The sequence below is a fragment of the Globicephala melas genome, chromosome 17 (genome assembly GCF_963455315.2).
Source record: "Globicephala melas chromosome 17, mGloMel1.2, whole genome shotgun sequence".
NCBI classification, from domain to species: Eukaryota; Metazoa; Chordata; class Mammalia; order Artiodactyla; family Delphinidae; genus Globicephala; species Globicephala melas.
The window spans coordinates 79,910,977-79,933,812 of NC_083330.1; the positions used below are offsets into that span (position 1 = coordinate 79,910,977).

General features: G+C 46.3%; 1 protein-coding gene across 8 annotated transcripts; it reads right to left on the reverse strand.

The window, feature by feature from the left end:
• Positions 1 to 1,899: 1,899 nt before the first annotated feature.
• On the reverse strand, positions 1,900 to 22,721 carry LOC132593735 (zinc finger protein 252-like). Of its 8 annotated transcripts, none has more exons than XM_060287202.1 (5): positions 22,693 to 22,721; positions 21,036 to 21,249; positions 19,599 to 20,164; positions 18,807 to 18,920; positions 1,900 to 9,406 (listed from the first exon to the last, which is right to left on the reverse strand). In XM_060287202.1, exons 3-5 carry the CDS (start codon positions 19,864 to 19,866, stop codon positions 7,116 to 7,118), a joined length of 2,673 nt encoding a protein of 890 aa, XP_060143185.1. In that variant the 5' UTR covers positions 19,867 to 20,164; positions 21,036 to 21,249; positions 22,693 to 22,721; the 3' UTR covers positions 1,900 to 7,115. The 8 variants fall into 8 exon arrangements, with proteins under 8 accessions (XP_060143185.1, XP_060143189.1, XP_060143186.1 ...); XM_060287206.1 differs by lacking the exon at positions 21,036 to 21,249 and having other exon boundaries at positions 19,599 to 19,725; positions 20,093 to 20,164; positions 22,693 to 22,718; XM_060287203.1 differs by lacking the exon at positions 22,693 to 22,721 and adding an exon at positions 22,167 to 22,491.
• Between the last annotated feature and the right edge of the window lie 115 nt (positions 22,722 to 22,836).

Sequence of the window (22,836 nt, forward strand, 5' to 3'; positions counted from 1 at the left end):
GAAATATTGTTTCCTATTAACTCTGAAGCTGGTTTTTTTATCTGTGTCTGTTATTCTAGCCTGATGAACAGTTTACCAGATTTTTTCTTTCTGAGTCCGAGCTAATTTTTACTTTCACATCCTTGAAAAGTGTGGGTATTTCCTGTCTTCTAATATACAGTTACCCCATCAAATGGCCACATTCCCTTTGGGGGAGAGAATAAAACATAGTATAAATTTTGGGAAGAGTATCAGGGTCTTTCCCCAAGGGAAAGCTTGCCTCTTCTTCTTTCATGAGGTTCAGGTGTCTTTTCACCAGATTTAATGTTTTTTTCACTAGTATTGATATAACCTTTAGTAGGCTGCCTACTTATTTCAGTCACCATCACCATTATCCAGGGCCAAAACATGTGGTCAAACAATTCTATTACTACTCTTGCCCTGGGCCTGTTACAGTGACATGACTGCCCTGTCTTTGAAAGGGTTACATGCTACTGTCTGCTATTTGACCACCCCCACTGAGCATGGAAACCATTTTCATGACAGCCCCTCTTACCATCATTCCCAGCCTATAGAAAATAGCCACTGTAGTCTTTCATGGATGCTGGCACGCCCATCACCAACGCATTTCTCAAAGCCTGGGTGAAAGAAGTGTCTCTAGACTCTCCTGGAGGACACAGGCAGGGGTGGGAGGGCAGGTCCCACAGCATCCACTCCAGCATTCCCATCGCCCGAGCCTCTGACTGTCCTGCACTGTGAATTCAGGCAGATCTGACATACCAGCCTCATCAATGCAGGCCATACCGCATACAGACTTCCATCAGCCAGTCACTGCTGAGATAGCTCCCTGAATTAGCCATCTGCCATGTAACAAATTCAGTACATTCTCTCCTCTAGTCTAACAGCCCTAGAATCTATTCCCATTTACATTACCCAGGTTTCTGTTGATAGTAAACTGACAAAGTCTTGCCATTCTTTGCTATGAGGCATTCCCTCTCAGGTCACACTGCACTCATCCCCTGAGTACGCTGGGGTTCAGTTGCTAGAAGCAATCAAAATTGGCGTGTATTTAGGAAAACCCACATTCCACTGCAAGGTGACAGCTCAAGAATGTTGAGACGGGTAGCTGAGGGTAATTCATTCTGATAAAGTTTTCCATTGTATGTATGAATAAAACCTTTTGTCTTTCCACCTACATTAGATTGTTAGCAGGTATTGCTATTACAAACACAGCTGCTATGAACATTTTGGGACACATCTCCTGGTTTTCACGCAAGTCTCTGCTGTGTGTATGTGTAGGAGTGGAATTGGGTTGTGGGCTATTTGCATCTTTATTAACAGTGCCGGAGTATTTTCCAGTGTGTTGTTCCAACTTCATTCCTATCAACAGTGTGTGAGAGTAACTGTTGCTCTACATTTTTTGCAACACTTGTCGTCGTCAAACTTTTAATTTTTGCTAATCTGGTGAGTGTAATACGGCATCTCACAGTGATATCATTTTGCAGGCCTGCGATTACTAATGAGCTTTGCCCATCTTTTCATACAGGTCGGTTGTGGGAATACCTTGAGCAGTGGAGAAGCTTTAGCAGGTTTTGTAGCAGAGGCTGGTGGCGGAGGCAGGAAATCCTGGAGGCTGGACACAGGGGTGCTAGACCACGTGGTGCAGCCCCCATGCTAGGGACAGGGCATCTGCCAGCACTTCTGCCCACTGCTGAAGGAATGTCTCCAGGAGTCAGGCCTGGAACACAACTGCTGAACCCTAGCTCTTCTGTAGAGCTCACAGACTCAGGAGCAGCTGAGATGCCCCCCCACCCCAAGCCCACATTTTAGGGACTTGGAACCTCAGTCCAGATGCCCTTGTGTCAGCATCTTTGTGCACCATCCCAGACCTACCCCTGTCCCCCCACCCCCTGCACTCACTCTAACCCTCTGTCCAGACCAGGCCACACCTGGCACGATGCTCCAACACCTGGAGATGTGGCCAAGCCCAAAGCCGATGCTGCTAGGACTATCTGAGTCCCCAGAGCAGGTTGCTAAGGTCGGGGCAGGACTTGCCCAGGCCAATTCTGGTGCCTATTTCTCCCATAGAGCCTGGTGCTGGTTGGGGGCTCATAAGTTCTGCTAAGAGCAGTAGGTTCCTTTCCAGCCCCTTTCCCATTCACAAGGCCCTCCTGTCCTCCAGCTATCCCTTCCTAGGTCGCTACCTACATGGCCTTCTAATGCCCCCATGCCCTATTCAAGGATCTGCTCTTGTCCACTCAACAAATACAGTAGCCCCAGCAGCCATCCTGCCCCTCTGGACACAGCCAACTGGACAGGTGTTGACATCCAACCCAGGTGGGCCAGAGTCCATTCCCCAAACTCTGCACCCATGGCCACATTCATTGGAGTCCCACAGGTTTATGGGTACGTGAATGGACACCAGACCAGAGACTGGACAGCATCCTCCCCTTAGAATATGGATTAAAATACTAAGTTCCCAGCCTTATTCTGGCAGGTCTCTTGGAAGAAGCAGATGTGAACCCAGTAACTGTGGTGGCAGCCAGTTTTTCAGCCCAGTGCACTATTAAACTGAGAAGGCAGGTCTGCAGGGAAACCAGGATACAATCCAGGGGTGGGAAATCCAGAAACCTTTCCAGTTCCTGACTGCAGCTGTTTCCTCACCTGGGGCCCCGTAAGACCCCCCTGGATCCTGACAGATGGTGCTCCCTTCTTTGCTCAGGTTATCTTAAGTAGGTGTCTGTTACTTACAACTAGGAGCCCTAGTGCCCACAACTAACCCCTCCAACTTCCATCCTGCAGTTTTCTTCTGGTCCCATCTTCAGATACACAGAAGCTGCTGCACGTATGCAGTGTTAAAGTGAAAACATCCCAGTGCAGTCCCGCTGCCTGGAAACTCAGGTCCTCAGACTCAAGGCAGCAGCTTGAGTCACTTGCTACCCACTCTTGCATGAACATAAGCAATAATGGAATCCACCCGCTACCTTTCAACGCTTGTGAATAAACGCATGAAACTCAAGTAAAACCTAAATTAGTGGGGAAAGAAGAAATGTCAACTACACATGATAAACCAGTAGGATTGGCAGGGGAACACACAACACATTAACAGGCACTTATGGGCAGACCATCATTTACAGCAGAAAGAGCAGATCTTGGTCCCCTTATGATTCACATCTTCAGTTGTGGTTCAAGAGCTAGTGGTGGAGGTCAAGGACATGGGTCATCCTCAGGAGTCCACCACACCAAGGCATCAGTGGAAATACCATAAGACAGGCAGACACAAGAAAAGTGAAGGGCTCCTGTGACCCCTCAGCACCTGCCCCCACTGTCTGGGGCGTCCTTTCTCCTGACAGCAAAGGCCACCCGAAGTCTCTGGGAATTTTACCTAATAATCCCATGTTCTGGCAATAGGCAGACACCAGAACTAACAAAACAACTCTGGATTTACAAATATGACACTCCTGACACCCACACAGGGAGCAGGTCCTGGCTGGGCCCCATGACCCACACCCTCATAGTGACGGCCGTCTGCCGGGAAGGCTGAGTCCTTGGGCAGCTCCTGCCGCACAAGCTTGAAGGTAGGGGCCCTTCTCAATACCCCCACACCAACCCCACCTACTGCCAATGTCCGGCCCCCAAGTCCGGTTAGGCTACAAAAGTGTTTCATGGGGAGCAGATCATCCAAACTGCAACCAACTCTACTAGTTCAATGAGTAGTAAACAATGTCTTCCTCCAAGTATTAACTGCCCTGAGTTCCTTCCAGTCATAATCCCACACAGCCTGTGGCAAGAACTACCAATACATGGAGATCTAAGGCAGGAAACTTCACCCGCCTGCTGTGCAGCAGGTAGGTGAGAGAGAACACCTGTCACCTCACCAGAACAGCGGCTCCAGGGGGACCTGAAAATATCCTTATTCTTCCCCGTGTGAGGGTATTGAGCCCGACCAAATAGAGCAGCAGGAATAGGGGCATCTTCGGGATGAGTGCTAGACAGACGGTACGATGTCTGCTGACCAGAGCTCAACCTCCTGAATGTCAAAACTGTCCTGGCCATTGTCCATCTCCCTGTTTCTAGTACCTTTCAGGTGATGAAAGCCTGGGCCACAGGGGGGATTTTGGAAGGTTGTACATCTGCTGGCACTGTCACAAAACTCCTTTAGAAACAGCTTCTTCGCATCAACTGGGGAAACGGAAATGCCCTTCTCAACCGCAGGTAATCGGCTGGGTTTAAGACGCCAGGCAGCACCAGGTGGATGGGCGCCCTGTGCTCCTCACCATGCAGCACAGAGAGGCTTTGAACCGTCAGGAGACAGTCTGGCTCCAATCAATACTAATGCCATCACCCAGCTAGGTAAGACTGGCTAACAGGGATATTTATGACTGAAATGGACAACATTAGCTATGTAAATAAAATTCAGTACATTTTGGGTAAAACATTTAACTGAAAACTAAGACATAATCCAAACTCACTGCAGGAATTACTCATAAAGACGTTTTAGCCACACAACCTAAAACAGAGAATTAGAATAAAAGCTGAGGTTCTCAATTAAGTAAACTGTCCACCATATGTAAAGATGAATGTATAAAGAAAAAAACCCCACATATTTCCTCCCGATTTGGCATTCTAATTGTATGGCTGCAAGGAAGACACTGCCACAGCCTCCGAGTCCTTGTGTCTCTTGCAAGGACGCCAAGGAGATCCTTGGAGCAAGAACAGGGAATTTCTTTTCCTTCCTTCCAGAAGTCCTTTCTCTACAGCAGAAGGTGTAACTGGATAAAAAGCTCCAAGGCCCCATCTCAGACTGAAGCCAGGAGAGCCATGGGAGGAGCTTCTGTCACAGCTCAGGAGATGAAGGTGTCCAGTCACCTCAGGAAAAGACAGACATGCCCTCTCTTTTTGGAACACGGCAATCGGGCAATGATTAGTAAAGTCACAAGCCAGAGGCTCCCAACTTTGGACCATCTTCCCATTTTCCTTCATTGATAACACATCTACAAGACCTATCCACCAAACCACATTAAGTGAAACATACAACTTCAATGGGCCAGAATTAGTCAGATGGGTCAGCCTCAGGACTGCAAGCTCCCTGCCTGGGGTGCTGGGGGTGCAGCGGGTGTGGGCCTGGGGCAGGTGCCCAGTGGGGGATCCACGACTGTGGTCGGCAGAGCCATGTGGTACCAGAGCCGCCCCCGAGCAGCCTCTCTGTGCCTCAGTCTCATTGTGAAACAGGGCTAATAAAAGTACCTACTTCACTGAGGTGATGTGAGGATTAAATGAGAAAACCCAGGAGAAGCATTCATCACAGTGCCTCGCACACACTAAGGTAAAAAGGTAAAGGTTTGTTGACTCAGTCAGAATTTTTGTCTAGCACATGATAACCATTATTATCACAGTGTATTAATTCCAGTTTTAAAAAATGTCAAAGCTATTTGTGGTGAAGTGTGCTTAGGAGAAGTATCATTAGGAGGCAGATTTTTCAATCAGCTCCTCAAAATTCTAAAACAAGTAAAGACCAATACTACTGCTATATAGACAAGAGCCTGGAAAATAAGGCCTGAGCCATAGGTCAAGTCAACATAAGGAAAAAAGGTCAGTTAACTTCTAAGAGAAAGTTTCTTTAATAAAGCAGGAAAATAGGAATAAACTTATTATTGAAAAGGATACTATAAAGGAATAGAATGTCCAGCTATTAAGCAATTCACTGCTCCTCTTTCACTCCATTCTTACCCTGCCTTATTCATAAAGCGCCGTCCCACTGCAGCCCGTGCCAGATCCTGTTAGCCCCTTCTCAAGGGTTCACACACGGTACCAGCTTCTCATCAGACTCTCAACAGCCACTTTCAATTGCCAGATTTGTTTCTAGAACTGTCTCTCACAGACTCCTTCTGCTGAATCTCTCATATTTATAACCCTTTTTCAGCCCATTTTGATGCTACTCTTTCCTCCACAAAAACATAAGGAAGTGCCATAGAAACTTCTGGAGAATGGGGTTCTGAGGACACTGCAGCGAACCACACGTGATGAACCAGGGGCAGCCACTCTGAAGACTGTGCTCAGGAAATCAGCTCCCAGGATGTTTAGCATCACCTCAAGCATCAGGTGGGAGGACCACAGGCACTGAGACACCACTGACTAATACAGCTCCCAGGAGGGACAAAAGCATGTTTACAGCATGCAGACAGGGGTCCAAGGCTGACAAACAGCCTGCACGATAACCTACCCATGAAAAGGTGCTTAATGCCGTGTCCCTGCCTCACCTGGAATCCTGTCCTCTGGCAGCAGGAGGACCTGCCCTCCTCACCAGAGTCTGCTCGGTGCGAGGCCGCCCAGTGAAAGGGAACAGCTCCAACCACTCACCTTCTCTCCCTCAGAAGTGGATCTAGAATATACCAACAGAATCTGTAAGCTGTGTCCCAGGTCCCACGCGAGCCTGTGTCTACTTTATGCCTATTCCACCCCTCCAATTCACGGGTTTTTTTGTTTTCAAATTACCCTGTAGGAAACCCCAGTTTACATGAGTCACCTGACTTCCTAGCACCATCTCAACAGTTTGAATCTACACACAAGCCTCACCTCATTCCTTAACAAACTCTACTTATACTCATATGCCTTCTCACCTCTGTGGATTACCGGATGCTGAAAAGGGACAACCCCTTTGAAGTTAAAGGTATCATATCCCTCAAAATAGAACAAAAACATTTTGAAAAGGCCCTACAAACAAACAAATAAGAAAACCCCAACCCAATCACACTCGAAAGTTCAAGGATCTCAGTTACTTTTCCTGAAGCTGAAATAGATGATGAAGAGGAAAGAAAAGAAAGACAGGGGCCAAATGAAACACCTAACTGTACACTAAGGTCTGGTGCTATAAAAACATGATCTAGGAAAGTATATTTAAGTTGCATTCACTTAAAACACTCAAGCAGAGAGCCATCCTCTGGGTCTGAGGGAAGGCATGTTACCTTGGAACATTTACCACATAATTCAGCAGCCTGCCTTCAGTGAGCAGCACATTGGGAGATAGTTTAATTCCTTAAGAGCTGAATTTCCGAAAGGAAAGTCATAAAGTGAGCTTTCTTATCAGTAGAACTCTCCTGCTGTAAAACTGTGAAGAATGTATCAGACAGAGTGAGTCACTCTCCACTATGAACCTTCCGGTGCTGCATGAATGCTGCCTGTGCGCCAAAGAGCTCCCCACACTCGTCACGCCAACAGGTTTGCTCTCCACCGTGGAGTCTGTGAACTTTCTCATGACTAATAAGAGATATTCTCTGGTTGTAAGTTTTCCCACATCTATTACACATGTAAGGTCGCTCTCCACTGTGGATTCTCTGATGTCGAATGAGGTGAGAGCTTTGTCGGAAGGATTTTTGACATTCAGTGCATTTATAGGGCTTCTCTCCAGTGTGAATTCTCTGGTGTTGGATAAGGGACAAGCGTGCACTGAATGATTTCTCACATTCACTGCATGTGTAGGGTTTCTCTCCAGTGTGAACCCTCTGATGCTGAATAAACTGTGAATGCTGGCTGAAGGCCTTGCCACACTCACTGCACTCATAAGGCTTCTCGCCGGTGTGAACCCTGAGATGCTGAATGAGGGAGGAGCGGACGTTGAAGGCCTTCCCACAGTCACTACACGTGTAAGGGCTCTCCCCAGTGTGAATTCTTCGATGGCGGATGAGGTGTGCGCTCTGGCTGAAAGCTTTCCCACAGTCGCCGCACTCATAGGGCTTCTCCCCATTGTGTGTCCTCTCATGCTTAATTAGGGTGGATATCTGTCCAAAGGTTTTCCCACACTTGCTACACTCATAGGGCTTCTCTCCAGTGTGACTCCTCTGGTGCTGGATTAGGTGTGAGCCCTGACTAAAGGCCTTCCCACAGCTGTGGCACTCGTAGGGCTTCTCTCCGTTGTGCACTCTCTGATGCTGGACAAGGGAGGAGAGAACACTGAAGGCTTTGTCACACTCGTTACATTCATAGGGCCTCTCGCCATTGTGTGTCCTTTGATGGTGAATGAGATTAAAACTCTGGCTGAAAGCTTTTCCACACTCATTACACTCATAGGGCTTCTCTCCAGTGTGAATTCGCTGATGCTGAGTAAGGTGTCCCTTTTGACTGAAGGTTTTCCCACACTCATTACACCCATAAGGTTTCTCTCCAGTGTGAATTCTCTGATGCTGGATGAGGGACAGGCGAGCACTGAAGGATTTCCCACACTCATTGCAGATATAAGGCTTCTCTCCAGTGTGAACGCTCTTATGTTGAATAACTTGTGAGTGCTGACTGAAGGATTTTCCACATTCATTACACCTATAGGGTTTCTCTCCAGTGTGGATTCTCTGATGAACGATAAGGGTTCGGTTCAGGCTAAAGAATTTTCCACATTCGTTACACTCATAGGGCTTTTCTCCTGTGTGAGTTTTCTGATGTTGAATGAGAGACAATCGTGCGCTGAAGGCTTTGCCGCACTCAGCACAGTCATGGGGTTTCTCTCCAGAATGGGTTCTCTTATGCTGAGTGAGGTGTGACTGTCTCCGGAAGGCTTTCCCACACTCCACACACATGTATGGCTTCTCTGCACTATGCACTCTCTGATGATGGATCAGGTTAGAGCTATGACTAAAGGCTTTTCCACACTGACTGCACTCATGGGGCTTCACCTCAGTGTGAACTTGACAATGCTGAATGTAAGACGGACATGTGCTAAGAGCTTTCTCACATTCGTTAGCCTCACAGGGTCTTTCTGCAGTGTAAGTGTTACAGTGCTGCATGGCATAGGGACGGGCATGGGAAGCTCTGCCACCTTCCTCACACCCGCAGGGCTTCTCTCCACTGTGAATTCCCGGGTGCTGAATGAGAGCTCTGCTCTGACCAAAAGCTATTCCACACACAGCACACTTTTCAAAGGCTTTTTCTGGACTGTTAATCCTCTGGTTCTCACTGAAAACTGAACTCTGCCCAGGCACTTTCACAAACACATCTGCCTGACAGGCTTGTTCTCCTACACAGAAACTTTGGAGGTTCGTGAGGTCCTTACTCGTTTGGAAGTTTTCTACACATGACACACACTGGTGGAGACTTTTCCCTGAAGACAGTCTGCAGTTTCTGACAGAACTTGCGTCTGCAGCGCAGTTTACCTCAGCTGCACTGAATTTCGGACCTCTTTCCCCCAAGGGGGTTTTCACATGTGTCACTGTCACTGGCCTGAAATTACTCTTCTGGGGGAAATCCTTCTTAAGTCCCTCCACTGCATATTTCCCCCAGCAATTATTTAGCTTTCCCTCAGTTTTAGTCATCTCTTCAAAATCAGATTCCTTGGAAATATTCCTTACAAGCTCTTCTAATTTTGTTCTCTGGGATTCCATTTCTTCAGAAATTTCCTGCTTTGGAGTCAATTCTTTTTTTTCCTTCCTAGAGACATAACCTGAAAAAAAAAAAAAAAAGAGTTACTCATGTTTTACTATGGGAAATACTTAGAGCATAAATAGAAACATTTATATGAAACAATTATCTCCTAGGTGGATTTGGATTTTCAGAATGCAAAACCAAAAATGACCTTACTGGGAAGAGAAAAGAGAAGGCGAGGAGAGAGAAGCATGCTCTCAGAGCAATGAAAGCTGGTGTGGGAAGGAAGGAGGGAAGGAAGGAGGGAGGGAAGAAACCCAAGGTGAAATGCCTCCATTTCAGATGGGCTAACCAGGTACAGATGGAGCAGGAACCTCGAGGTGTGACCTGAGGGAGAGGCGCCCTCAGAAGGTGAGGAGGGAGGACTTCCCTGGTGGTCCAGTGGTTAGGACTTCACCTTCCAATGCAGTGGGTGAGGGTTCCATCCCTGGTCAGGGAGCTCAGATCCCACATGCCTCAAACCAAAACATAAAACAGAAGCAATATTGTAACAACTTCAATAAAGACTTAAAAAAAAAAAGGTCCACATCAAAAAAAAAAAAAAAAAAAGAAGGCGAGGAGGGAGATGGGGAAGTCAGTGGTGGAGGCTTGGACGGTCAGCACCTACACTGATGTCACTGCTGCACACTCTGTAAAAAAGGCATCTTCCGTGGCTTATACATAACAGGCATTCAAACATTTGTTGAAAAGTAAATGTATCACAAATGATATATAATGAATGAAGGGTATACTGAGTAACACATAATGGGAAAAATTATTTGATGTGGACAACTTGGTTTCACAGAAGTAAATCATGGAAAACAGAGAAAAATAGAAACAAAGAAGCAACCCACCCATTCAAATAGCAGGTATAGCACAAGGCAAAAAAGCCAAATGTGTACAACAGTCCACACCACATGTTCCCAATGGATAAAAGTACCTGAAAATTTGTAAAAACTGTGACACAACTGAATTCTGAGACTCAGTGAAAGGAAATGTACCAAAAACAAAACCACCCAGCCAAAAGCACTGAATCATGTGGCTACAAAGACCAGTGGAAGGACAACCTGGTGAGAACTGTGAGAGGGTAGCCTCTCAGTTTTGAGAGACTGCGAAAGCACAATGGACTCTCTCTTTTGTAAACAGTGGTTATTATTAGAGCTGTCACTTTCAGACTGTTTAGCCAGAACTGAGAGACTGAGCTGAAAATATTAACTGGGTGGGATCTAACACTGGGCTAAGTTGTCTTTGCAGAACTACGCCCAGTACTTCAAAGGGACTGATTTTTACCATTCAAGTCTGAAAGGTAAAAAGCAAACAATACTTCATTCTAGAAACCTAGGAGCAGTCTGAAGGGGCAGGTTGCGGATGGTAAAGGTCCTGAATTCCTGTGGCTTCTGTCAGGAGTATCTGAGGAGTTAAGAGTCTTCAACATCCTGGAACCAGAGTCTAAAAAGATGATCCTTGTCAAGAGGTGCTATTTCACCAGGTAGGAAACAGAATGAAGAATGTGACAAAAAAAGAGACCACAGAACAGAGTGATCTATGAGTCAAGAAGCAACATCTCCGGGACCTCCTTGGTGGTGCAGTGGTTAAGAATCTGCCTGCCGGGGCTTCCCTGGTAGCACAGTGGTTGAGAATCTGCCTGTTAATGCAGGTGACACGGGTTCAAGCCCTGGTCTGGGAGGATCCCACATGCCGCGGAACAACTAGGCCCGTGAGCCACAACTACTGAGCCTGTGCGTCTGGAGCCTGTGCTCTGCAACAAGAAAGGCTGCAATAGTGAGAGGCCCGCACACCACGATGAAGAGTGGCCCCCGCTTGCCACAACTAGAGAAAGCCCTCGCACAGAAACGAAGACCCAACACAGCAAAAATAAATAAATAAATAAACTCCTACCACCACTTATAAAGAAAAAAAAAGAATCTGCCTGCCAAGGCAGGGGACACGGGTTCGAGCCCTGGTCCAGGAAGATCCCACATGCTGCGGAGCAACTAAGCCCGTGACCCACAACTACTGAGCCTGTGCTCTAGAGCTCGCGAGCCACAGCTACTGAGCCCGCGCACCACAACTACTGAAGCCCATGCGCCTAGAGCCCGTGCTCTGCAACAAAGAGAAGCCACTGCAGTGAGAAGCCCGCGCACCGCAACGAAGAGTAGCCACTGCTCGCCTCAATTAAAGAAAGCCTGCGTGCAGCAACGAGGACCCAAAGCAGCCAAAAAAAAAAAAAAAAGAAGCAACGGCTCACACCAGTTCATGCTGCTTCAGATGTCAGGCATCCTTGGTTGTCTGTTTGTATTTTAGTTTATTTTTAATTTACTTTTATTATTTTTTTAGTTCTTTTTTAAATTGAATTATAGTTGATGCCTGTTTGTATTTTAAATTGAGGCAATAAAAAGATACTTGGGAACTCTATGAATGAGGGTATTTATGAATCAGAAGGGCATTTGAATGAGATGGTGGCTATAAGTCCAGGGCACCCCCAAATGCCAAAATTTGCAAGTCTTTACCTAGGGCTATTTGGTTTTTTGAGGCAATTCCTTTGTTTTTGCCCTAGGTAGAAGATATTTTACTGCTGGGTGTTCTTTGTACAGGGTTAGAGGAAGGAGGTGGTAGGATTAGTTGTCTTCTGTATTTAGAATTTTTAGCTGGTATCTCAGGATTCAGGTTTGACCTTTTTTTTTTTTTTTTTTAAACCCTTGAAGTTTCTATGAAGAAACTTTTACTCATGAATTGTCTAGTTATCCTGAAGGATAACCCATTTAGTAAAAGTAGAATCAATCCTTGACTGTTTTATTTACTGGTTTTCAGAATAATGAACCAGGTCCCTAACATTCCTCAAAGGGGAACAATGAAAAAAAAAAAAAAAAGGGGAACAATGAGTAGGGAATTTTCCCCTGAGTATCAGACCAGCCCTAACAAAGCTTAAGACCAACCCCTTAACATGGGAAGGTGATCCAATGGCATTTTATCTGTCTGCCAGGAGACTTGATCCTCTTTCAAGAATGTAACATCATATAAAGCCTCTATAATTTTTAATCTATAATAACTGATACAATTGAATATCAAAAATCATGTTTTAAAAAAAAGACTAAACGACAAGAAACCAGGGGAAAAATATACAATTGAAACAAACCCACAGGCAATTCAGATATTATCAAGAACCAGCTTAAAACAAACAAACCATGATTAGTATATGTAAGAAAACAAAGAGATAGAGAATTCACTAGAAATCAAATGAAAACTGAAATTATGAGTTCAACAGACAAGACAGTACATTGGCAGATAGCAGGTAACAAAACAGAGGATTACGTAACTGAAAGGTGCGTTAAGTAATATCTGAAAAGTATTCAGATTGAAACACAGCAAGGAAAAAAATAGGACAGGGAATACAGAAAAGAGCATAAGAAGCAGGTGCAACAAGGTAGAAAGTGTAATGTGTATATTCTCAAAATCCCAGGAGGAGAGGAGAAAAGGAATAGAAGAAATAATTTAAGAAATTTTGGCCTAGGTTTTCCCACAACTGACAAAAGTCTATAAGCTATAGATTCAGAAAGCTCGAAGAACCCTAAGTAATGTCAATGCAAAGAAGACCACACATGGGTATAACATAACCAAACTGCTGAAAACCAAAAAAAGAAATGTTAAAAGCAGCAAGAGGAAAAAGATGTATCACTTTCAAAGCAAAATAAAATCGCAGGCTGACTTTTCGACTTCAGAAGTGGAAGACGGCAGACAGAAGGACATTTTTAATGTACTGAAGAATACAACTGCCAACCTAGTATTCTACGTCCAGCAAAAATATTCTTCAAAATTGAAAGTCAGGAAATTCCACTTTGATGACAGTGTAATAAACTCCATGGATCCAAGTCACAGCAAAACAAAGCTGGCAAGAACTATTAAAACAAAACAAAAAACCCAACCCCAACTAACAACCATTTTAATGTCTCTGGAAATTGTCCTAAGAGCAAAAAGCAAATGAAAAAACGGTTTTTCAAGAAAATCTACTAAAACTTGGCAAGAGCAGCAAGAGTGTGTGGCATGTGAGCCCTAACCCGCCGCACCTCCACCCGCCCAGCTCAGCATGACAGATGCTCTACTCCTCTTGGGTGGGGCCAAGAAGGGGCTCCCTCTCCCTGCAGCTCCCAGGGAAAGCTCCCCACATCTCACCAGGCTAGGCCACCAGCACCTATCATCCCCTCCAACTCCAACCTAAAGAGGTGAAATTCCTGGTGAGTGTGGTTGAGAGGGTGGGGGATCCCTTTCTGCACCCAGCCTCCTTGAGTCACAACAAACCTCCAAGACTGACTTTTAAAAATACTGCTGCCCAGATTTTACTGGATTGGACTGCTAGGGCATTTTCAAAAACAACAGAGCAATTTTCACTACTCTCATTACTTCGGAAATTCCGAGGGTTTTAGGAGCTCTGTGCCAGAAACGGGATGAGGACCAAATACATACTTCTTATTATAAATCACAATATCACAGATAGAAATGTATTGCACGTGACAAAAACAGCACAAAGGAGGTGGGTAAGAGGAAAGATACACTGGAGTAAGGAAACGACAGCAGATGTAACTTAAATGCACAGGAACAAATGAAGAGAAATGGTGAATAAGAAAGTAGATGATACAACAAACTGTATACATATATGCTGGTCTCATTTCTTCTTTTAGTTTCCACGACAGACATAAAATTATATAAAGTACTATAAGAATGTATTGTTGAATTTGTAACACACACAGATATACAACAATGCACAAAAAGGGAGGACAGGGACTTCCCTGGTGATCCAGTGGTTAAGACTGGGGGCCCAGGTTCCCTGGGTCAGGGAACTAGATCCCGCATGCTGCAACCAAGACCTGGCACAGCCAAATAAATAAATAAATATTTAAAAACAACAACAACAACAAAAAACAAAAAGGAAGGAGAGGAAATGGCGTTCTATAGGAATAACTATTCTATAGTCACTGGAATTGCTAGTATAAACCAGAAGTAGATTCTGATAGGTTAAGATGTACACGGTAAGTTCCAGAGCAAACACTAAGAAAATAACAGTATTAGGTGTGGCCACATAACTGAATTCTCAGTAGTGGAATGTGAGTAGAAGCGACATGGGCAACTTCAAGGTCACAGACAAGGTCATAGACTCCACGGCAGTGAAATGGCCTCCTCCACTCTCTCCTTCTCCCATAACCCAGTGTTAAACCTGGAGGTGAGTGTTTAGGCATGCCGCTCAAGAGGGTGGCGGAGAAACAAGACAGACGAGCTGGCCTCCTAACAAGCATGTCAAACTGAGAATCCACCAAACAGGGACGCTGTTACACGAGGGAGACAAACTTCTATCTGGTCGGGCCAATGCATCTGGGGTCCATGAAATACCGTCACCTAATGCCGAGAATGAACGTTTCTGCAACGCAAGATTTGGGGTGATGTTTTATTCTTGTCACCACACTTCTCTACAGGGATCAGTTCTGTTGTTCTACTAAAATGACACATGTTCACTGCACAAAAATAAATTATTTTTAAATACACATTCCATAGCTTTCCACCCTCCTAGGATAAGAATCAAATCCAACACAGCCTGACGTGGTCCTGTCTACTCCTCCTTGGACACCTCTGTCTCGGTTGATGTTTCTCTTCCCCTGGACACTATGGGCTCAGACATCAGACCTCTCCTGGGAGATGAACCACTTCTTAGTCCAGGTAAGGAGGAAAGACAAGATTGAAAAAAGGGTCACCAGGGGACGATGTTTAACAGATTGTGTGCCCCACAGAGGGTGGTGCATTATATGTGGAGAAACTAAGAGGGACCCTAAAAGTAAGTTTAACCGGTTATGTTTTATCAGGGAAAATCCAGGTGAGAGAAACAGAGGCCATGGTACCACCTGTTTATTTCCAGCACTTTGTTACCCCTAACTCCTTCCTGCCATCATGGGCCCATTCCCTTACATGCCCACTGTTCCCATGGTACGCACCCAAAAATCAATTCTGTTTCTAGTTATAAGTAATAAACAACTGGAAATTGGAATTAAAAAAAATACCATGTACAAAAACATGAAAAATATGAAAGAGGGCTTCCCTGGTGGTGCAGTGGTTAAGAATCCGCCTGCCAATGCAGGGTACACGGGTTTGAGCCCTGGTCTGGGAAGATCCCACATGCCGCAGAGCAACAAAGCCCGTACGCCACAACTACTGAGCCTGCGTTCCAGATCTCGTGAGCCACAACTACTGAGCCCGTGTGCCACAACTGCTGAAGCCCGTACGCCTAAAGCCTGTGCTCCGCAACAAGAGAAGCCATCCCAGTGAGAAGCCCACACACCGCAACGAAGAGTAGACCCTGCTCTTCACAACTAGAGAAAGCCCACACGTAGCAACAAAGACCCAATGCAGCCAAAAATAAATAAATAAAATAAATAAATTTAAAAAAAGAATATATATATATATAAAACGGTACAGCAGAAATTAACACAACTTTGTAAATCAACTATACTTCAATAAAATAAATGTATAAAAAATATACGAAACACTTAGGAATAAATCTGACAAAAGACGTAAAATGCCTGTACACAGAAAAGTATAAAATACTACTGAGAAATTAAGACAAATAAATGGAGACATACATCTTGTTCATGGGTTAGAAAACAATATATGTCAATTTCCCTCAAACTGATCTATGGATTCAATGCAATCTTAACAAAAATGCTAGCAGGACTTTTTTCAGATAGCAATAAGCTGATTTTTCAATTCATATGAAAATACAAAGGATCTAGAATAGCCAAAACAACTCTGAAAATGAAGAACAAAATTGGAGGACAAATGCTACCTGATTCCAGACTTTTAATGAAGCATCCACAACAGTGTGGTGTCGGAGTATAAAGATCGACAATAGAACAACGGAAGAGAACAGAGAGCTCCAAATAACCTCACATATATATGGACAACTCTCTCTTTTTTTTTTTTTGGTTGTGCTACACAGCTTGCAGGATCTCAGTTCCCCAACCAGGGATTGAACCCAGGCCACAGCAGTGAAAGTGCCAAATCCTAACCGCTAGACCATCAGGCAGCTCCCATGGACAACTGATTTTTTTGACAAAGGTAAAAAGGCAGTGCAGGTGGAGAATGGATAGTCTTTTCAACAAATGGTACTGGAACAACTGGACATTCACTTGTAAAAAATTAAACTTGGATCCATACCTCACACCAAAAATTAACTCAACATGAATCAAAACTTAAATGCAACACCCAAAAATTTTAAATTATAAAATTTTCTTTTCAAAGAAGAAAATCTTCTGGGTTAGGCAAAGATTTCTTAGATATGACACCAAAAGCACAATCCATGAAAGAACAAATTAACAAACTGGACTTCACCAAAATTTAAAACTTCTACTCTTCAAAAGACACTGTTAAGAGAATAAAAAGACAAGGCACAGAGTGAGAGAATAATCCATGCAAAGTATATATCTGATAAAGGACCTGTAAATAGAACATTCCTGTATTTAGAAAGGAACTCTTTTAAAATCAACAATAAGGAAAGAAAAACACAATTAAAAAATAGGCAAAGATCTGAGCAGACATTCACCAGTGAAGAAATCCAGAAGGAAAACAAGCACATGAAAAGATGCTCAACATCTTTAATCATTAAAAATAAGATACCACTACACATCCATCACAGTGGCTACAATTAAAAGACTGACCACACCAACTGTTGGCAAGGAAGTTGAGGAAATGGAACTCTCATCCTTGCTGGTGGGAATGTAAAATAGTACAACTGCTTTGGAAAGCACTTCGGCAGTTTCCTAAAAGTTTAAATAAACACCTGCCACGTAATGCAGCCATTTTATTCCTAGGTATTTCCAAGAGAAAAGGAAATGTATGGCCAAGCAAACAAAGGTTTGTACACAAGTGTTCATGGCAGCTTTATTTGTATTAACCACAAATTGGAAACAATCTAAATGTCCATTAACAGAGAATGGATAAACAAATTGTGGTATATCCATACAACAGAATACTTATCAGAAATAAAAAAGAACTGAATTATTGACACACAACATGAATGGATTACAAAATAATTATGTGAGTCAAGAAAAGCCAGGCAAAAAAAAAAAAAAAAATACATGCTCCATGATGTCAATTATGTAAAACTCTAGAAAATGTAATCTATAGTGACAGTAAGAAGATCAGTAATTGCTTCAGGATAGAGGTGGGAAGCGGTGAGAGGGAAGGATTACAAAGAGACATGAGAAAACTTTTGGGGGTAATGAATATGTTTGCTATCTCTACCATAGTGGACAGTTTCACAGGTGCATACATATGCAAAAATGTTACCAAATTGTACATTTAAAAATGTACAGCAGGAACTTCCTTGGTGGCGCAGTGGTTAAGAATCTGCTTGCCAATGCAGGGGACAGAGGTTCGATCCCTCGTCCAGGAAGATCCCATGCTGTGGAGCAACTGAGCCCGCGTGCCACAACTACTGAAGCCCGTGCACCTAGAGGCTGTGCTCCACAACAAGAGAAGCCACTGCAACGAGAAGCCTGTGCACTGCGACGAAGAGTAGTCCCTGTTCGCTGCAACTAGAGAAAGCCCGCTCGCAGCAATGAAGACCAGAAGCAGCCAAAAATAAATAAGATACATTTATTTTTTAAAAAGTTTAAAAAATATGCATAGCATATTATATGCTAAATATACCTTTAAAAAGCTGTTTTTAAAAAGAAAAAAAAAGGCGTGTGGTAGGGAGCCAGTCCACCTGAGATCCAACTCACCTCTGTCCCCGGCTGGCTGTGTGACCTCGGGCTAGCAACTGAACCTCTCTGTGCCTCATTTTCCTGAGCACCAACTCTGCAGGGATGCTGGAGGGTTTTGTAAGTTCACTGTGCCAGCACAGTGCTAGGAATGCACAACAGGCCAGGCAATGTTAGTTGCCATGCAGCAAAGAGCACAGGAACTCTGCTCTGCTTACTATGTACATGCCCAAATCCTTCGCCACACAAGAAGCAGCCCTAAGTCACGCGTTTCTCCGAAGCCCAGAATCAGCCTGGGAACTCTGAGTGAACAGCAGGGGTGAGAGTCTGGGCAGGATGGCAAGCCTCCAGGTGGACCCTCCAAGTGGTGTCTCCAGCAGCCAAGGCAGAGCTGGCCAGCAAGGCCTGAGGACTGGGTGACATGGAAACGACTGAGAGGCAGCCAGGGTAGGGAGGCAGCTGCTAGGGAGACACCCGAGCTCTTTTCAGGAACTGAAAGAGCATCTTCTAGGGTAAGGTAAACATGACCCCATTCAGGGGCACAGAATAGGGGCCATTAATAGCAAAAAAGAGAAAAGAAGAGAAAGAAGGTGGAGAAGGAAAGCAAAGCTCTGGTGGTGACGCAATTTGGCCTGGTGAAGTGGTGGCACCTGCCAGCAGGGGCACGAGAACGTGGGGGTGTTCCTGCAGACTCACCTGCACGCCTGCGTCTCCGAATCCAGCTCCCCTCAATTCTTGGTGAGTGTGGGGTCCATGGCTCTTCCCCCTGCTCCAGCTTGGAGATGACATCAGGTTTGGAACCTTGAAGTCCTGCTCCAGAGAAAGAAAGCAAGATTGACAACTCATCCAGGTCCAGGGCAGGATGGCCCCGTGGGCAGCGTCTGTGTGCTGTCATGACCTTGCCTGCCACCTGGTCTCCAAAGCATGGACACAGAAGTAGGCCTCTGTCCCAGCTGAAGAAAAGTCAAACCCAGCTCTTCTGGGGGTCACAGTTAAGGGACAGACTTGGGGCCTGAACACATCATGGCAGAAGACTCATGGTAGAGGAGGTGTTGATGTACAGCAGACTAAGTATAAGGCAGGTATAAAGCAGGGCTCTGAAGCTAAATGGATGCAAATCCCAGATCTGCCCTGACAGCCTGTGTGAACTTAATGAAGTGATATTTGTCAGCCTCAGGTTCACCTATAAACTATGTATCCTACCACCAACCTCGAAGATGCATGAAGATTAACTGAGGGGATATGAATATACTTGGCGTTCAATGAATAATGTTCTCCTCCCATACTTCCTACAAAGAACTTGGGGGAGTCCCTGGCACCACCTGTCCCCTCCTCTGCCCAGACCAGGCCTGCCTGGGCCCAGGGTCACAAATGCCCCATGTCTGGGCCCAGGGGGTGAGAAGTCTCTGAGCCTTGAGCCCAGCCCCAGTTCCCAGAGCCATTCATGGAGCAGGAAGCCCAGAGCTGAGCTCCTGGGAAGAGCCTCACCCAGCGAGACCAGGTTCCCATAGGTTTCCAGCATCACATCCCTGTAGAGCCTCTTCTGAGCAGGGCCCAGATGGCCCCACTCCTCTTGGGAAAGGAGCACGGCCACTTCCTCGAAGGAAACTAAGACCTGGAATGACAAGATCTTGTTGCAACCCCAGGATGGGCCTGGGGGTAGGGAGGCACTAGGCTCAGGATGGGCAAAACCCCTCGGAGCACATGCACCAGACTGCCTTCCCCACAAGAGCGGGCTCTTTGGGGCAGACACCATTCTGCCTCGTGTTTACCTGCCCATTCCTTGCCCTCCTCTGTGTCCAGTCCAGGGGTGAGATGATACAGTCCAGAGTGCATTTCAGGGACTTGAACCCAAGGGTTGAGGACATCAATGAAGACAGGGAGCCAACTACCCTGAGACCAGTGCCTCAGAGGGAACCGTGGAGACTCCAGCCAGGAAAGGGCTGAGGCCACACTGAGGCGTCTCCACGAAGACCACTCACCTGGGGCCCAGGAAAAAGCTGCCTGTGGGCCATCACTGGGTCTCCAAGCTTGTCCCGAGGAGGCAGGCAGAGCTGTAGCAAAAGGGAAGAGTGTGATGGAGCCTGACCCGCCTTCTGCTCCCCAAAGCAACTTGAGACTTCCGCGCCTGTACCTCAAGAGGTCTGTGGCAGCAGAGACCCAGTTGTAGGCTACTTGAAATCCCCAGGAAGGAACAATGGTCTCAGCACCCAGTGGCCTGAGACTATATATTCCCTTGCCCCCCCAGGAAGCCTCCCCAGCAGCCCGTAGTACGACAGCATAACAAGGCCACACGCGAAAGCCAGGTCCCCGGCGGTGCACCTGACAAGGGGAGACTACGGTCTGCATCTCAGGCCCACCCAGGAGAATCCTGGGCAGCGGGCAAACAGCTGAGGACAAGAAGAACAAGCTCCTACTCTACAGCAGTGCACAAGCCGTAGGGAAGTTGACAGACATGATGCTTGTGTCAGGGGATAAGGAAGAGAAACAACACGCAGCATGAGGGCAGCAACTGTTGGGAGGAGATATTTTACGAAAGGCAGCCAGGGAAGGCACCTCTGATAAAGTAACATCCAAACCGATATGGATGGAGTGAGGGCCGGCACTAAGTAGGTATCAGGGGAGATACATCCTGGGCAGGGGGAGGCGCAAGTGCAAAGGTTGCAAGGTGCAAGCATACTTGACGTGTTCAAGGAAGGGCAAGGAGACCAGAGGGGCTGAAGCAGAGTAGGGGAGGGCAAGACAGAGTGGGGTGGGGTAACTTTTGGGCTACAGGACTTAGGCTTTTATTCTGAATGAGATTAGGAGCATCTGGAAGGTCTGGGCAGAGTGATATGACTTGACATGTGGCTGCTCCGGCTGCTGCTTTGAAAATGGACTAGGGGGCAGGGAGGAGGGTGTAAGGGTAGAAGCAGGAAAACCAACCGGAAGGTCCCAGCAATAACACAGCTAGAGACGATAGTGTCTTGGACCAGATGGTGGTAGCAGGTGATAAGCAGTCAGATTGCAGATACCTTTCAAAGGTACAGTCAACAGGATTTGCTGACAAATTAGATGTGGGATGAAACACCAAGATGTTTGGCCCAAACACCTGAGATGAGGAAATCTCCAATTACCCAGGAAGACCGTAGAAGTATATCTGAAGGATAAAAATTAAAAGTTGTCTTGTACATGTTATGTTCAAGATGCCTATCAGACCTACAAGTGGAGAATGAGGGCATTTCGATCCACAAGTCCAAATTTCAGGAGAGAGGCTGAAGCTGGCTGGGTATACACTGGTAACTGTCAGCATACATATGACATTTAGAACCACAGATCTGGTGATAATTTAGGGTGACAGGTGACACGGGGTGTCACTCCCATGAAAACCTTTCCAACTGGCCTCTGACACACAGTCAGCCTCTGCCCCCACAGCCTGCTCCATGCAAACAGACCCCTTAATTCAGGTAGAAATGTGCCCACTTTCCTTGGCCCCAGCTACTTTGGCCCTAGGCCCATCTTCTGGTCAACAAGATGTTAAGGGAAGTTTTCAAAAAGGCTTCTAGAAAAGGCTTTTCCTCCCTGATGATAAAAAAGAAACAGGGAGAAACACTTCTGTCTAGTGTGACCATGAGGGTAAAACCCAGGGAACCTCAGAGACACAACCCAGAACAAACCCTGCCTGCCCCACCTTCGTCACTTAAGCCTCTGTTGGGCTCTAACTGACAGCTGAACCCAAGCTTATTAATGCCCAGTTCATTTCTCTTGGGCCATCCCAGAATCTCCTCCTCAGGCCACCCAGGCCAGAGGCAGCCTCTCGGTCCTCAGCCAGGGCTTGCCTTTGACAGGTCCCTGGTGCTCACGCCCTTTGTGTGCTGTGCACAAGTGGTCCTTCCAAATGCACTCTGCCTCCCCTTTCAGCCTCATGTGGGAGGCACGTAACACTCCTGTTAGAAGCATAGGCCCTGGGCTCCACCAGACTGAGTTCCAATCTCAGATACACCACCTCCTAACGAAGGGTCTCGAGTAAGTGACGTGTTTCTCCACAGACCATAAAATGAGAACATCACCACTTACCTTAAGTGACTATTTTGAGTTAAGTGAGAAAAATGTATAAAGTGCTTCGCATAGTGTTCGCAAACCACAAACAAAACCCAGTAAATCTTAATCATCACCAAGGCAGTGTGTACTGGGCGCCCACCGAGCGAATGAATGGGCCCTGGGATTGTTCAGCGCCGGGATGTGCACCAACGTCCCCTCGCTGCACAGCCTTCGCGACTTCATCCTTTCACTGAACCTACCCCTAATGAGTGAAAGGTACTCTCTCTCATCTGAGAAAAAGCACAGGTTCGGTGCATCCCCAGACCGTGCCTAAACTTCGCCTCCTCCGTGAAGCCTGGCTCTTGCCCGCCGCCCCGCCTCCGCGCCGGGGTAGCCCGGACCCCACCCCCGCGCGGGTTTCCGCCCGGCCCGCCCCTCAGGCCACACGAGCAGGCGCTCCCCCGGCTCGGCCAGCCCCGCGCCGTCCCGCCTGTCGCAGCGGCGCAGGCACCTCCGCGCGAGGCCAGGACTCCCTCGGCCCCGCCGAGAAAGGTAGACGTACCCCACACACCATGCCGGCGAGGGTTAACCCGCCAGACCGGAAACGCCCGCTAGGAACTTCCGCCCCGCCGCCAGCTTACCGGCCAATCAGATCCTAGGGTTCTGTCGGGTCGCTCTAGGCGGCTCAGAGGACTCTATGCCACTG